Source organism: Xenopus tropicalis, chromosome 5 (assembly GCF_000004195.4).
Source record: "Xenopus tropicalis strain Nigerian chromosome 5, UCB_Xtro_10.0, whole genome shotgun sequence".
Taxonomy (NCBI): Eukaryota; Metazoa; Chordata; class Amphibia; order Anura; family Pipidae; genus Xenopus; species Xenopus tropicalis.
Genome location: NC_030681.2, coordinates 51,026,972 through 51,045,093, shown reverse-complemented (window position 1 = coordinate 51,045,093; position 18,122 = coordinate 51,026,972). Strand labels below are relative to the sequence as shown.

The 18,122-nt window shown below is 36.3% G+C and overlaps 1 protein-coding gene across 1 annotated transcript in view; it reads right to left on the bottom strand.

Annotated features, from left to right (window-relative positions):
* Positions 1-18,122, bottom strand: part of thbs2 (thrombospondin 2) — a 49,052-nt gene that overhangs the window by 23,674 nt on the left and 7,256 nt on the right. The window contains exons 2-5 of the mRNA XM_018094193.2: positions 9,409-9,480; positions 5,718-6,274; positions 2,836-2,920; positions 603-799 (exon numbers count right to left, since the gene is read on the bottom strand). Coding sequence (XP_017949682.1) covers positions 603-799; positions 2,836-2,920; positions 5,718-6,274; positions 9,409-9,475 — 906 coding nt within the window. The 5' untranslated portion in view covers positions 9,476-9,480. The remainder of the gene's footprint in view (positions 1-602; positions 800-2,835; positions 2,921-5,717; positions 6,275-9,408; positions 9,481-18,122) is intronic.

Genomic DNA, 18,122 nt, shown 5'->3' with positions numbered 1-18,122 from the left:
AATGATTAGAAGGAAATGTACTTATGTATGTTTATCCTGAAGGTTTGTGTTCTGTGGATCAATACGCCATGGCCTGGGGCTCTCTATTAAAGGGTCCTTTAGATCCTTGTAATATAAGTTACTCAAGTGAAAAAATACATGGTTACTGTTATTAATTCATACAGAACAATACAGAACCAGGTAATGGTACAACTAAGTACGTTTTCTGAAGGCAGTATCAGGTGGATCAACTAAAAGAAAATTGTTTGAGAGGCCTCATTTGAATGAACTTTCCTATTCTAATACTATGATACTTGGATGTCTTACTTACTTGTACACATGGCCAAGTGTAAATAATGCATTTCAAGAAAAACTAAAATGTACTTATATTTATTGATGCACCAAACATTCCTCCTTTTAAACAGTGTATGAAATCTTGTATTCTAGCCATATGAATCCAATCTATGAATATTACTAATAAGGGACACATATGTCAATATTTATAAAATGGCTTAATGCCAAACAATTGCATCATGAATTCCTAGAAACATTACATCTGGGGCACATTCAATACAGAGTGTACATTTTATTTATTTGGTAATGTATCATTTTGTTTTACATACCACTTTTTGAAGGTTATCTAGAAGGTTGTTTACAAGAATGCGTAGCCTGGTCAGCTCAGTGAACATATTTCCCAATTCATCACAAGAATGGTCACAAAAATCAACCTGCTTGTCTATCTTCTGGCCAACATATTCAGTCATAGTCATAGGAGAGAGGTGAAGAATTTCTGTTTTTTCACTGATGGCATTGACTTCACCTATGAAACAGAAAATAGTTCAATGCCTGGGGTGCCAATGGCCATATAAAATGCAGTATGTTACAATACTTTCATGTAATTATTTCAGTTTTCCAAATGTTCCAAAAATCACTCACTATGAAATAAACTGTAAAAAGAAAACTTCAATAGGAAATACTTTAAAAAAAAAATATATATACACACACACACACCCATATACAAATATAAAGAGCAAAAGATAGAACCCAATACAAAATAATATATTTATGTTAGACACTTTCAGATGTTATTGTTCACCACCATGTTTTTATTTTGAGAAACCAGTTTGGCCATAGTAGGACTGTTGCTATGCTGTGCATCTTGACACAGTTCCATTCTTTTTTAAAAACAAAGCTTCAGGCTTTATACAATATGCAAGTAAAATAAAAAATGTATGATCCAGTATCTACTAAACTATGCTACTTACTCATTTCCGCTCAGTGATTGGGATTGTAATTATTTGTTTTTATTGTAATGTTTGTATTTATTGTAAAGTATTTGTAAATGTATTTAATATCCCCACCAACAAAAAATGAATGAAATAACTTTTGGAAGTTTTGAACAGTTATTAACATAAGATGTACTGTAATTTGATTGTTGAGTGAAATACTTGCATTACTAAAATGCTAGTTAGGTCATCAACTGATCCATTTAATCTGAGTTATCATAAATGATATCTTTTTTATGTTTATTCTGTTAAAATGCTAATGACTTGAAAAATAAAAACAACCACAACTGTCTTGCAAATAACTTTTTTTTACAAATTGTTGACATTGAAAGCTGTGCAGGAGGGAATGCTCTTTAACCTCCTGACAAGCCCCTGTGAAAATCCAATGTCTCTTAAGGGAATGCAGCTAAGGCATTTAACTCCCATTAAATCCACAACAACCCATGCTGAGTGTTGGCATGTCATGTTCTTGAAATGTGAGCCAAAGAAAATAAAGAATTTTTCACAATGGGCAGTCCTCTCTTATGACAATCTCTGTAGCCTGCTAGTTTATTTATGGACCTCAAAAATGCTAATAAATCCATATACAACTATCTAACTTCCTTTTTAAATGCAAAAATTTTTTTTTCCATAATAACCCTCTGCTCTGTGTATGCAAAACAAATGTACATAATAACAATGTAGATCATTCTTACTCTGCAAGCAAAAGGTTATGTTGTTTGTATACTTAAAATCTTGTACATATAGACCAGGGAGAAGCAGGAGAAAGCATTATCAAACTTGAAGGAGTTTAATAATGACATTTATAAAAACACATCTGAGATACCAAGTCAATGCCAAACAGATTTTTGTGAAAACTTTGTACTTCCACTGATCCTTTTCAGCATGGTCTATTCATTTGCATTAGTTCTGTAGCACTGAGCACTTTGACATAGATTGGAGTGCGAAAAAGACAGTACTGCACCCCAGGGGCAATGATTTTATCATATACTGGGGTCAATAGAGGCATGTCTGCACCAGTGCTCTGATGAGGTTTTCATTCAAACTCAATTTCAAACCTGCCCAATTGATATCTGACTGGTTTGTGGCCATATATATTGGTCAGGCAGGCCAATGGGTGGGTCCCATAGATGGACCAATAGTCTGCCAACTTGGTCTGGAGGGACCAAATTGCCTGCTTTTATTGGTACAACCACTTATGGTGTTTAAGGCATTTTTTTACTATACCACAGCACTTTTGCTTGTGTAGATTTAAAAGGAAAGATTCAGATCAGGTCACCTTAGGGCTATATAACACCAATAAATATAAAGGTATGGGATCTATTATCTCGAATGAGACCTGAGCCAAAAAATAAGAACTGTTTGCTTAAATAGGACTTTATGGAAACTAAGTTTTCTGTATTTTAAAGCTTTCTAGATAAAGGATTTTTGGATAATATATTCCATACATGGCCTAAAAGGGTAAAGAGAACACTGCAACCAGTGTACTCCCTGCATAGAGTTGTATGCTTCAAATTGTACACAAGCTATATGCAAAGTCAATACTGTCATTTGCACATATTATCTGTACCTGTGTGGGTAAGCTGACAACCTTTCTTTCTCAAAACATCTTCAACTGAAACATCAAAAATTAGTCTCACATCTTGAAGCAGTCCCTGCAAAAGGTAATTTAAAAGAGATTAAAGAGATTTTTATGAAAACACACTATTAACATTTCCAAAAAGTTGCACAAAAAAGTACAGATAGCATCCACTGACAAATACTGAAGGTGCAATCTACATAAACTTTAGAAATGTATTTGCTTCCAGGTTCCTATTCTATCCAATGCCTGTTTTTCTTTAAATACACTGATATACCATGAGGAATAACTGTTAAAGATACTATATCATTGTGGTGTTTGGCCATGAACTGTGTTGCTTAGTACTGAACAAGATGTCTAAAAAGCTTATACAGGTATGGCACCTGTTATGCAGAATGTTCGGGTATGACCATACTCCAAGTCTAAAAAAACATAATTTAAACATTAAATAAACCCAATAAGATTGTTTTGCCTCCAATAAGGATTCATTATATCTACAAGGTACTGTTTTATAATTACAGAGAAAAAGGAATTCTTGATTAAAATGGAGTCTATGGGAGATAGCCTTTTTGTAATTCAAAGCTTTCTGGATAAGAAAGTTTCTATATAAAGGATCCTATATCTGCATAGGTTTTTATTTGGTTTGAGAATTTGGCTTCATATAAATGTATGAATTATACAACCTTCAAAAAAAGAGGTTTGATAGTAGATATCTGTCTGTAAAGCTTTTTGGGGGTTATGTAATAAAAGGCACTAAGTTTTTCCTATGATGCTGCACCTGGTTAGTGCCTTTTTTAACATATGGGGGTTTGAATTTTATTCAAACACTTTACCTGCCACAGCTGGCAGAATCTGTGTCCCTGACACTCAAGTGCCAGCCCTGAAGATTCTACATTTCCAAGTTCATGTTTATTCAATGCCAAGTGACTAGTTGCCTGGAAACTGACAATTGGTCAGCCTGCAAAGTGTTAAAGCAGCTGCTAAACTTAAAGGGGACCTGTCACCCCAAGACATAACTCCAAATTATTTTCTATATTGTTAGTTAAGCAAAATAAACGTTACTTACGCTATATAGATAATATCAATTGTGTTTCCTTCCGTCTTTGAATTACTCAATCAAAGCAAGCAGGCAGGCACCATTTTGTGGACACTGTTATGAAGGCAAACTTTGTATCATGCCAAAATCTTGTTTATGTGCCAGAATGTGGACCAGATGCCCTTGCCCTTGCACTGGCTACACAATTAGCTGATGAGGAGGGAGGGGGAAGTGAGATGTGCAGTGACATCTAGGTAGTGCTGAACGGAAAGCTAAAGTTATTGTCTGCCCCGCCTCTATGCCTAAGGCATAGAGGCGGGGCAGGCAATATATGATTGACAGCTGGGATTTTTAAATGCCTTTATAATGGGTTTGGATGTGTTAATATAAAAATGAATTTGGGTTTCATGTTTAATTTGAAAAGGACTTTTATTATGCAGCTTTTTATGTGTGGGTGACAGGTCCACTTTAAGGACAGTAAGCCTGTTTTGAGGGAGCAATGTAAAAGAAAATAAGTCATGTTAGACTAAGACAATGAATACCATGTGAAATAATAAAGCCTATCTGAGCACAATTAGTACTTGCGGCACCATTCATATAGTACCAATAAACCATTATCTAATAATTATAAGGAAATATTAAAGGAATAGTTCACCTTTATAAAAATTTTCCAAGTGCTAAAAAAAATGTGGAGATTTTATTGTGTTTAAGGGAGACATATTGTGTAAAAAAACAAGAATGTTCAGTTGCATTATACTCCGCTAAATATAGAAGGGATGTGCTTAGAAAAGTAAGTTTTGTACTGCTTTATTGAAAATTTTCCCAAAAGTCCTGCCAGTCCCATCCATCTATTCCACTTTCTGCTGTCTGGTATTCCTGTCAGTGGTTCTAATGGTTTTGCACTGCAGGATGAAAATCAATCAGCAACTAGGCAGACCTGATAAGGAACTACAGCACTACTACTACAACTGCCTACCCACCCCCTACTATGCTTCTGGAAGGGACCGTTAGGACACCCCACCATTAGTTTGAGACCCAGACAGGGAACATTGGGGAACTTTGGGAAGCTCCAATGAAAAGGGACATTTTTAAAATAATTTTTAGCACAGATTCAAGCCACCACCTTATCTTATTTATCATGGACCACAAGAGTAGGGGGATTTTGTGTTATGGTATATGTACCCTTTAAAAGACAGTGCTGCTACAGGAAGAGTTACAGAACTGTGAGCTTTCATTACTGTGCATTCACCGTCTTTTTCTACTCATTAGCATAACATTGACCATATTGGGTGGCAATTAAATGTATATTATGCAAATAAGAAGAATAAAAGAGACAGGACATGCACAGTAGCACTTAAAGCTGGCACTGTCCTGGCTCTTACTAAAGGAAAGTCTGCTGGTCTTTGCATAAAGTTAGTGGAGTAGAAGGTCAACCACCTCCTCCTTCTTTTCCTGTGTGACATGAAGTTCTCTATTTTAAAAGAAAAAAGTTTGGAGAGGAGTAAATATTGCTAACTATTCCATACTGCCTGAAATGTCAGGACAGAATGGGGAGACTTTTAAAAAAGCTTAACAACCCCTTTAGTTGCTATATCCACCAACAGCCTTCTTTAAAGGCCACAATTCACACTCTAATACTTGCTTAAATTGTCTTTACTTTGTTTGAATTCCCAGCAAAGGTATAATGCACACTAACAGAAAATGATGCTGAATATTAAAAGCCACATGAAGTCACCTCAATTTTCCATAGCATAAATAAAGGCCTTGGAATCCTTAAAATCAGTAGAAGGTAGATTATTCAATATATTTTTAACACTGGCAATACTATTGTACTTACCCTAAAGTGGTTTTCACGTATTGAACCCTTGGCTAAAAACATCTTGATGTTATCATCCTTTAGATGCTCATAAAATGTTTCCTCTAATTGGAAGCTGTCTATCAGATCACAGCCAACATAAAGGTTAAAGTTTTCACCCAACAACTGAACTGTAATGTTCTTCCAGTGTGAGTCTGCCAGGTCAACATCCTCCAAGGATATAACATTTTGAGATCCATCAACCCAATAAATTAGATCCAAAGTATTGGCTCGTCCATTAGAAACTAGCTCAAAGAGTCTGTTGGAGATACCAGGACCTTCAATGGAAATTATAGTCCCCCTATTATTCTTGTCTTGTTTTAATGTGGCTGTAAGAATAAAGCCTTCATTTTGCTGCATCAGCTCAATTATCTGCTTCATCTTCTCATTATTAATTGGAGGGATGTGATCAAAACGAAGGAAACGGTATGCCGGAGAGCTGGATTCATGTCCACGAAATATTTTAGCTCCAATTGTCCTTTTATTTATGTTACTTATTTCGAATAAATCAAAATTAGTTTCATCTTCTTTCTCTTCATCTGAAAGCACACAATATTAGGAAAGATTCATCATATTGCCATTACATAACAGTTTACCACCAAATAATTTTTTGGTGGACTAGACCAGAAAAACTGAAACAGTGGCAGGCACCAGGCAGAGCAATACATATAAGTTAGAGAAATGTGTAATTTGGCTTAGGATTGGTAGGCCTCTGGGTCTGTAACCTTTAACTCTGGACTGATCTTTGGGCTCTGGAGCAAACTGTGGCAGTAACTACAGCCCTTTGTCTAGAACTGCCATGAACAGAGATTGCACTTTATTTCCATTCTAGGTGGGAAAATGGCATTCACCTTTTGAATTAACACTTCAAACTTATGGAAAACTTCCTTTAAAACCAATTCTCCCAACTGTAGAGGCCTGCTTCATTTTGGTTTTTGCTCCAATATACCAGCCTGCAGCACAACTCAAATCTCAACTCAAACTGGCTTTGCTAATTGTCCTGGTTGTAATACTGGATCCTTGCATTAGAGACAGGGAATCGCCATCCCTAATTTAACCAAACTGTATTGGTATTGGGTATTGGGCTTAGTAAACAGATAACTTGGGAAAATGGGGGTAGCATAACTTATCATTTCAAGCTTATATAACCACAGCTTATATAACCACAGAACACATAAACCCAGTTCAGTCATATTTTGCAGCTGACGAAGCAACACATGGGCCATTTTGATTTGTCTCACCCTATTATCTGCTTATGTACAGCATAACTTTAACAAATTTAACTTTAAAATTAGGTTTATTTTGCAACTTAATGAGTAGTGGCACATGGAGAGATTAGTCGCTCCTGAAAAATCTTCGGTACTGCAGGAGACTAATCTCCCCAAAAATGCTTTCCCACTTGCAATTATGTAAATTGCTGGTGGGAAAGCATACACAGTGCTTCATTTGCTGAAGTTGCTCAAAGTTTCCTTGCAAAACAACTTTGGGTAACAAATCTTAAAGTTTACTGTTGGAAACTTTGAGCGACTTTGGAAAATTAAGCCCCGCTTATGTTTTCCCATGGTGATTGTTGGTGGACAGCATTTCGGGAAATTTTTAACTGCGGGTGAGAGATCTCCTGTGGGCCAACACCCTTAAACACAGGACTTGGGGCACATTAGATGATGGCAGGCTTACTGTTTATAAACAGCATCAAAGGAATGCACTCTGAAGTTGGTCAGTGGTAACATTACTTTAGGTCAGGGGTACCCAAAAACTGGATTAGGGTTCCACCACTAGATAACAGGAATTTAGCACTGTAACATGCAACCCTCTAGATCTCTCTACTGAGTACTATTATCAAATGGCTTGAGTTGTTTAAAGCTTAAATACAACACCTTCTGTTTCTTTTAGTCTAATGCAGTGAGGTAACATATTCCATGGAAGTACAATATTGAAGGAGATAGACACTGATTCCTTACCTTCACTACAAATATCCCACACAAAATGAAATCCGGGTATCCCTGCTTTGGATTTGATTCTTTAACATTGCTAGTAGCACAGCTGAAATTCCAAAGGATTTTCTCTTTTTCTTTACATATATTTAGGACACGCTCATAAATCATGATAGTCTTAAAACTGACACAACAAAACGTTCCCTGCTTTACAAGTCATTTTAAGAACTAAAAAAATGTTTTATGAGTCTGAGCAACAATGTCAGTGAAAACAAGCTTTTCATGTAATTGCATGGCTAAATATTCAAGGGGAAGTTTACCCTTAACTACTTTTATGTGAATCAATTCCCTAAGGCAAATAAAACACATCTCATCCTGCTAGACCTCCTGGCCTTTTAGTTTCAAACAGTACACATAAACCCCCAAAATACAAAGCAAAATATTCTGTCATATGGGCTGTCAGAAAGTAACTAGAAGTAAATTACAGCAGTCTATTACAGTTCAATGTGTACACACAAACGGTGGTTAATAAACCATTCCTTCATAGCTTCTATTATTTTGCTTACATGCTGCTACTTGCTGCAAACCACACCCTCCAAGCCGCTAACAACAAGATAATCACACCCACTCCGCCACAGCAAAGCAGTGATCAAAATAGTCAGACATACTGTACACTGGTCTGTGAAACACTTTTACTATTGTGATTGTAAAAACAATACTTCTATAGATTTTTTTCTATATACCTCTATACATTTTGCCCAAAACCTTTTTCCTTTCTAAAAATATGGCATCAAAATGTCCAACTCATTCTTCATTGCTCTCTATGACAACCTTTTAAATGCCCTGGTATAGTGCCCCAACGAGGAATTGTACCTTCAAACAATTGTCATAGAGGGTAATAGATGGAATTTTTTATGTTGTAGTTTTACCCCCATATGTAATGAATGACACTTAGTTTACCCAGGAGTAGTAACCCATAGCAACCAATAAGATGTTTGCCTTTAAACCTGTGACCAGTAAATTCTACCTGCTGATTGGTTGCTATAGTTTACTGCTCCTGGGCAAACTTAGTGCCTTTTATTGCATAAACCCTTTAATGAGAAAAGGATGTGGTCAATAGAACGTCAGAAAAAACTCTCTGTATTATTACCAAAAACCTGTGTATATCTAAATACAAATTTATTCTGTATGCAGTACAGCCACTCAGGCAATATAATGCAAATGGAAGAAACACTCAAACCATGTGGTGCAGTTCCTATATCTTCCTTCCCTTAAAACAGTGATCCCCAACCAGTGGCTCGTGAGCAACATGTTGCTCACCAACCCCTTGAATGTTGCTCTCAGTGCCCCCAAACAAGGTAGTTATTTTTCAATTCCTGACTTGGGGGCAAGTTTTGGTTGAATAAAAAACAAGATTTACTACCAAATAAAGCCTCCTGTAAGCTGATAGTGTGCATAGAGGCTCCCTAATAGCCAATCTTAGCCCTTATTTGGCACCTCCATGAACATTTATGATACTGTTGTTGCTCTCCAAATTTTTTTACATTTTAAAGTTTTCAAATCGTATTTTTACAAGTGATAACAATTGTAAAAATACGATTTTAAAATACGATCATAAGTCAACCTACGTGTTTTTTTTACTTGTATATTATATGTTATGATATGTGTAATATGTACTATAATACACTCTGTGTTTAGGCTTTAAAAAACTATAGATAAAAAGAAAGCAAAATGATTACCTTGACCGTAGATAGAAACACTAAATGATAACAAGAGGTGTAGCAACAATAATTTTCTCTGTAGCATAACTCCTAAAAGAGAAAAACAATATAGAAAGAAATTATGAGTAATGTTCCAAGCACAATGGAATTCAAACAAAAAACTGGACATTGTTAGTGCGACCTTACCATAGCAAAACTGACCTGCCATTAGAGGAGAGACCTGTATTCTAAATCAACCTATAAGCACCGGGCTCTTACAAGGAACCTCAGGTAAGAGCAATGTGCATATTTGTGCATGTAGCTATTAAACTGTGCTGATCTGTGCAATCACAAAGAATATATACCGTATAAGCCATGACACAAGTACAGCATGCCCAAAAACATTGTGATAAAGTACAGAAAATTAGGGTTTACTCAACCCCAGTGAGTGCAACATTTATTTATTGATTTATTTATTTTCGGGGGGTGCAAACTTTTTTTGGGGGGCAAATAACACTTTTTCCTAGAGTTTGGATAAAATGTATTTTAATTATTTCATTTGTTATATTTGTTATATCTGTCAGTGTAATACGTTTTAATAGTCTTACCACACACTCCCCAAATGCAGTATGGCAGGTCCAAGGACAGAGTGGTGCATCTGTTCTGTTTTGAATATCACACTACTCCTCGCATGATCACAAACTGCCACCTATTTTCTGGCTCCAAGACTTTTTTTAGGGTCCACACAATGTGTTACCTAATTTAATCTCTTCATTTCCTAATTAAATCTAGTCTGCCAGCCCAATGCACATCAGCCATTCTTTTATTCACCAATTAACTGGACCTGGAAGAAAAACACTTGTGTCTCAAATATAAAGACCCTGGTTCTCCCTTTAAGGCCTAACCAAATGTCACTGAGAAGAATTGGCATTTATCCCATATTAAAAAGCAAACTGTATTTTCTAAATTAGTTGTAATACCTAAGCTAAGGCTGCATTTTGTGTGCTAGCATTTCCTTGCTAAGTGAATAGGAGCTGAAGAAAACTGATATTTTATTCCTCTTTCTGGTAAGCAAAATAGGCAGGTTGACTAGTTGCAGGCTTAGACAGAATTGAGATATTTGGTTTATCCATGTTTACTGCTCTTTAACTGGCTACACCCATACATAGTCATCACTTGGCCAGATCACTGAGTAGATCTTTGCCAAACTGTCCACCCAAATAGTGATCCAAAATTGGTTGACTCACAGATTTGGTCCTAGAATATAGCCAGTGGCTTTTGAAAGAAATGATTGGTCTTCTTCCATGCCTAACAATCTTGTAGTTGAAATTGTGTTGCCTAAATAGAATACCCAAAGTTTTATCTGCTCCAGAACCACTTCAAAAAGTGGCTATTTTAATAAGTCCAAGATTTAAGCTTAAGTTTTTGTTGTTTAACAATATTTGTCATTAGTTTTAATTCTTTTTAAAATAAAACTACCACCCTGCCTCTGCCTTCTAAAAGACCAAATACTGCTTAAACTTTAATAAAACAGATAAAACTACAGATCTTATATAAATATACATGTTTTTTAATAAAATGCTAAGCTTGCTGTTAAACATCTATAAACATGGTCTTGTTAAAGGAGAAGGAAAGGTATGCAAGGTAGAACTCTATATTTACTCTGCAGAAAGCTTTACCATCTGAGTAAACCACCCTAGAAGCTCCCTATGTTTGCTTAAGATAGCAGCTGCCATTTTAGCTTGGTCTCAGTAACTTCCGTGCTGCAGCTCTAGCTTCTGGTAGCTAAGATTACACAGAGATGGGAGCAGGAGCAAATTCTGATGGGAGGGAGAGCAAATTTTGATGGGAGGGGGAGAAGGAAAAGGGAGGGGGAGAGGAGAAAGCCCTGGGGTTTTCCGAATAAGGGTTCTTTCCGTAATTTGGATCTCCTTACCTTAAATCTGCTAACAAAATCATTTAAACTTAAAATACATCAAATAGGATTGTTTACCTTCAATAAGGATTAATTATATGTTAGCTGGGATCAAGTACAAGGTACTGTTTTATTATTACAGAGAAAAAGGAAATATTTTTTAAAAATGTTAATTATTTGATTAAAGTGGAGTCTATGGGAGATGGCCTTCCTGTAATTCAGAGCTTTCTGGATAATGGGTTTCCAGATAACTTGTCTGATACCTGTACTATGCTTTTTATACCTGTATCAGCATTTTTTATGAGGATTGTAAACACTGAGCATGACTTCACTTCTGCTTCACAGAAGATATTAAACTTGGAAACCTATTAATTAAAACCTAATAAATAGAATATAAATAAAGTGAATCAGACAGCATTATTTCAATGTTTATTGCCTGTTATTTTTACTAACAGGTGTAAGAAATTACATTTACCACCCTCAACACATTTCCTGTTGTAATCAATGGAGTGGAAAAAGCTGTAAACCAAAGTCTATAACTGCAGGAGATGTGTGAAATACTACAGCCGCCTACAGTGCCGTAAATATACTGGCTCTAATTTTCTCACGGGAAAATCAGTTATGAATCCTCCTTTATATACACTCTTAGAAGGAAAAACTCAAAGCCCAGAGGTAAGCTCTACATGAGGATAGAGGAAAAATATTCTTTCTGTGTCTGTAGCAAGATTTATACATGGCCAACAAGCAAATAATGAGTGCAGCAATATCCTAAATGAGTGTGGTGTGAATAAGTGTAACACAGGAAAAAATTCCAGCTAAGGACTAAATCACTACATCACTCATGCAGATTGCAACACTTCAGTTGCAAAGCAAATAAGGATTCTTTTTTTGTGTTTACAATTTTACAAGGTAACATTTTGGGCCCTCATCAGCTCTTCATCAAAGCTTTATTAGAACCTGAAATGGTGCCTTATTCACTATATCTATGTAGTATTATACATAGATAGACACTAAAGACTGAAAATGGGGACTTATTATCTCCAGTGGGTTCCTTGATTGACCCATTAAGAGCTCTGTTGATTTTTTTGAAAAAAGCTATAATGCACAGTTCAGTAAGAAAAATAATATACTGTAGGGTGCACATTTACTAATCCTCGAATCCGAATCCCGAATGGGAAAAAAACGGATTGGAAACGAAAATTTTGCGTTTTTTTCGCTGCCGACGCGATTGTTTCGTATTTTGCGCGACTTTTTCATCGCCGTCACAACTTTATCATATTTTGCGCGATTTTTTTCATCGATTTTTTATTGAGCAATTGTAAACGGCAGAAAGACCAATCCGAATTTTTCGCGACGGCGGCAAAAAAGTCGTGGAAAATATACGATAAAGTCGTAACGGCGACGGAAAAGTTGCGCAAAATACAACAAAAATCGCGACAGCGACGAAAAAAACGCAAAAATACCAATCATTACGATTAAAACGCATTTGGACGCTTTCGGACGTTCGTGGATTAGTAAATGTGCCCCTAGGTGTAGTTGACATCTGCAGAGGCATAATGTTATTTTTATAAAGATTTTGAGCACTATGGATTTTTGGTACAATGTTTTCGTACATTAGTTATTAAAACTTTTTAGCAGAAGCTTTAGCCCTTCTAGCATGCACCCCAGTTTAAAGGGCAACTATCATCCAAAAATTGTTCCCCCTACTGGATAGCCCACACTCTGGATGGGAGAAACAATTGTTTTTTTCAACATAAAATGCCCCACCCTGAGCAATAAGCCACCCACAACAGTGTGCGGGGCGGGGGGGTCATGTTGGGACACTATGGGGCACATTTACTAAGCCACGAACGGGCCGAATGCACCCGATTGCGTTTTTTTCGCAATGATCGGTATTTTGCGACTTTTTCGTATTTTTTGCGATTTTTTCGGCGACTTTACGACTTTTTCGTTACCAATACGATTTGTGCGAAAAAACGCGAGTTTTTCGTAGCCATTCCGAAAGTTGCGCAAAATCTGGCGATTTTTCGTAGCGTTAAAACTTGCGCAAAAAGTTGCGCTTTTTTCGTAGCGTTAAAACTTGCGCGAAACGTCGCACCTTTTAAGTTTTAACGCTACGAAAAAGGCGCAACTTTTTGCGCAAGTTTTAACGCTACGAAAAAATCGGCAGATTTTGCTCAACTTTCGGAATGGCTACGAAAAACTCGCGTTTTTTCGCACAAATCGTATTGGTAACGAAAAAGTCGTAAAGACGCCGAAAAAATCGCAAAAAATACGAAAAAGTCGCAAAATGTTCGTTTTCAAATCGGAATTTTTCCAATTCGGTTCAGATTCGTGTCTTAGTAAATGTGCCCCTATGAATAGTATTTCAGCTTTTGCTTATTTTCCCTATGCTCTTTATGTCAAATGTGACATATGCTTGGGTTGTGCATCACTCGTATGCATAACAAGCAGCCAGGAGAAACCAAGCTGGATGACCCCGCACTGATATATCATAATTGCCAAACAGTAGCATGCATACTTGAAGACAGCATGTTTCATGCTTCATACGCTCATGCTCCTGGTCACTGATGTGTTAATAAATGTAATTAAATGCAAACTACAATTAATTAATGAGGATTTTCCAGGTTGAATTTTAACTAAATTACTTGCGGCCATTTGTTTTAGTTGCAAAAAAAGCACACAGGTGCATGTTACTTATGAGATCTATAAGGCTCTAATTCTGTATCAATCATTGATGCTGAATTTGCTAAATATATAAAACTAAAAATATGCTGCAAATTCCTAAGCTGTTCTTAAAAACAGCAAGATTAAACTAGAACAAGAATCTCATGAAACACAAAATTCACATAGCAAAACAATGCCTCAGGTTCTAAATAACTTTATCAGTAACTGTAGGTATCTGTGTTTTAAGGCTAAAAAATTCTTAGCATTTTGATTGCTCAACTATAGGCAGACAAGCTGTATTGCTTTCACTGCACCTTTTTGGACAATGTCATTTAAACCCATATTTCTACAGACTACACCACTGTGAATATTAGAGACTTTTAAAACACAGTATGCTCAGTTTTAAACACATATAGCACATTTAGGGGCAGATATACATATATATACTCAGGTCTGGATAAAACAAAGTGTTGTATTTTCTGGCGTTGATTGTTTTTTCTATATCTTGCAGGATTTTTCTACTACAATTCATTTTTTTTCAAAAAATAAAAAACAGTTTTTAAGTTTGGTAAGCTTATTACTCAGCCATGGTTCAGTGGCTCATGGTTTTTTACCACAACACATGCAGCATGGCACACAACATGTTCCCCTTCCCAGTCTAGGGATTTTTAGTGATGCATGTATTGCAATAATTATTTTGTTGGACTCATGTTTGCCTAAAGAGTGGTTGTGAATCCTTTTAAAAGTACCAGATTCACTATTAGGTTAATACCAGATGAGGCGTAGGGTGGAATTTTCGGCAAGCGGTTTTCCACTTGCTGAAAATATCCGGCCTATGCCTCGTCTGACATCAGCCTTAGCGGTGTCAGTTGTTTGCTTCAATGAGGATTTAGACAAATGAACTTTAATTTGGTTTCTTTGGTTGTGCTGTGTGAATTAAACACAGGCACTGTCCTGCTTAAACATTTGCACTTCCCTTTTACCTGTGGAAAAAGAATACTACTACTGCCATCAGAGTGAAATCCCTCCACAACACATTTTGGAAACCTTAAAAATGAAACAAGGAAAGCTTATTTACCATACCTCCACACTTCTCATCACCATGTAGTATACATCTGCCCAACACCAACCATTAGAATCTTCCTTTTCAATTTCTGCCCTTTTTCTAAAAAAAATCACTTCAAATCACTTCAGCTAGCCTATTTCTCACCTGCCATCTTGCTTAAGTTTCACTGCCACTGGTAATGCTGCCCTCTCTGTATAATGAGCAGAAGTATCATTGGGGTTTAAAGGATGGGGGAAAACCAGTGCAGCACATGTAGGTTTCCCAACTGCATTTGAGTATTGCAGACCAGATTGAGACAATCTCAATTCTGTTTAGATGAGAGAACTTTATCAAGGCATAACAGAATGCTAACTAAAAATCAAAGTTGTTTTTTTTACTGGTGAAAATGACATGATGTGCTTAATCAAAAAGGTATTAATGGTATTTTGTCTTTCCTTATCCTTTGTGCCCTCTACTGGAGAAATAAGGAATACAAATGACTGTGGTTTGGGCACTATGTGCCCAATGTACAGTATATAGGACACTTATATAGGAAAATGTAGGCTTTACATGTCCTTTAAATGGCCACAATTCTTCTAGATTCCCCAGTTCAAACCTTAATAAATTAGCCCTAATTTTACATTTACTTACATTCCCAATAGAATGATTTTGTTTTTCAGGTGTTTAGCATAGTACATGCCAGTGGCTTCAACCCCTCAAAACTTTGACAATTAAAGGAAAAATAGCAAATTGGTGAACAATTGCTTTCTCTAACCCACCCACTTTCCTTTATGCCATGTTATTCTCCATTTTCCCCCACCTAGATTTATATACGCACACACACAAACCCATTTTTATGCTAATTAGTGGAGACTGGTGCTCTTAACTGTGTGAAAGCCATCAGATAATAAAATATTAGACTTATACATAGGAAACATGCAGCTATACCAAGTGTGCTTACTATTGTTTTTGGGAGCTATAAAAGATGAAAATGTTCTATATTGCCATTAAGATTGTGGGAGATCATTAACAAATAGTGCTTGCTTTCTTTGCTAGTGTGAGGTGAAAGAACCTGTTGTTTCAAAATTGCCTACTATTGAAAATGGTTATCAGAACAACGCAATCAACTTTTTTATGCATAATTTGTACATGTTAAATGTAGGATTCTAGTGATTCAAAAGGTAATTGCAGTTGCTTTTGTCCAGTATAATGGTCCCAATGAGAAACTACTTGATTACATATTATCAAACCGCTAAGAGATCCACGAAATATGATGAAAGATCCGAGAAAGAGGTATTGTGTATTTTTTTAGTAAATGTGCTCTTGAAATAATTTAGGCTTAAAATTACTGTGGATAATAACAATATCATTAAGTGCTAACAAATGGGCCACCTATGATGACCTTATTGAAGCCTAAGTATAGTAGGCCTTTTGTTTTCTATCGTCATTATATTGGCTTCTACTCTTATTTATTAAATGTTAGCGAGAAAAAAGTGATAGAGGTGCTTTATATATAATGGATAAAGATGCTTTATGTTCAAAACCTAGGGCCTATTTAATTTGTGACTTCTAACAATCGTTTTCAGTAAAGTATACTTTATGGGCCCTAATTAATTTCTAAAGTATTAATATATGGTACTTTGATTAAATTTGTTGGTTTCTATCTGTGTTCGATTGTCTATCTATAAAGCTTCAAAACACTTCTAGTAAACTCAAAGCAATGTCAATGTAGCTGTTGAAGTAGAGATCAAAGTATCAAAGCAATAGCATGAAATCACAATCAATTACATTTCAAAGTTGACCAAAATATTGATGGGTATTAAATATCAATAACAACTCAACTTCAAGGAAAAGTTCTTTATCTACCTAAGTAATGGGATTTCAGCATCTCTGGGCTAGCAAATAATTTCAAAGAGGACCATGAAGTGCTTTAAAGGAGAAGGAAAGGCAAAGTCACTTGGGGGTGCCAAAATGTTAGGCACCCCCAAGTGACTTAAATCGCCTTCCTTGTACCCCGGGCTGGTGCCCCTTTTTGGAGAGAACAGCACCAGCCCGGGGTAGCTGCAGCGATTCCTGCTTCACTTGCACGCACATGCACAGTAGAGTAAAAAGCCAAACTTTAACAGAGAAGTCGGCTTTTCACTCTACTGCGCATGCGCCAACCACTGGCATTTTCCGGAAAAGGAAGCAGGAAGTGCTCAGTACAGGTACCCCGGGCTGGTGCAGTTTTCTCCTAACAGGGGCACCAGCCCGGGGTACTAGGTAGGCGATTTAAGTCACTTGGGGGTGCCTAACATTTTGGCACCCCCAAGTGACTTTGCCTTTCCTTCTCCTTTAAGAACACAATAATGTGTTTATGTTTTGTGTTTTTATGTTTGCGTATATCAGTGTAATTTGTTTTGCACCTTAGGAGGTCTAAAATCCATTTGCTGCAACCCCAGTCTCTTCCAGTTATATACCCATGTACGAATCAAGGCAAAATACATGAACTGCAGACCGGTAAGCAGAATGCTACAGACCCAATCAATATGCAGAGATGAAAAAAAATATACTGTCAGCTATTACTCTATGTAATATGACTGAAGAAGAAATTCACAAAGGATTGTGGTGCAAATAAAAGTCAATGTCCTATAGACATCTGATATGCTTTAGCTACAGTCAGTTGGGAACAATATTGTCAGTTTCTTTCAATAAATGAGTTTGTTAGTGAATTTGTTAATTTTTCTCCACTACCCTGAATATATTTTCTTTTGAAGTCTTTCATCACTGTAAATGCCCAAAGGAGAGGAACAGGTGTTATGTGCACCACTGTGTAGGCTATACACAATCAGGGTACTATAAAATTTGCTATGCCGAAAGAAGTACAGATACAAAGGACTATGCTACTCATTCATTCATTTCTGAGCTGAAGGCAATTTTCAGATAAGTTTCCCCAACTGTACATAAGGCTGTCTATAATTGGCAATCACTAGAACAAATATGCAGGATACAAAATCAAAGCAATGAAACATTCCTATGGCTTTCATATACATCCTATATAATTTCTTTGATCTCTTCAACAAAGACATACTACATATGCATAACACTTTATACTGTAGGGTTTTTTTTTAAAAAAAAGCACCTTTG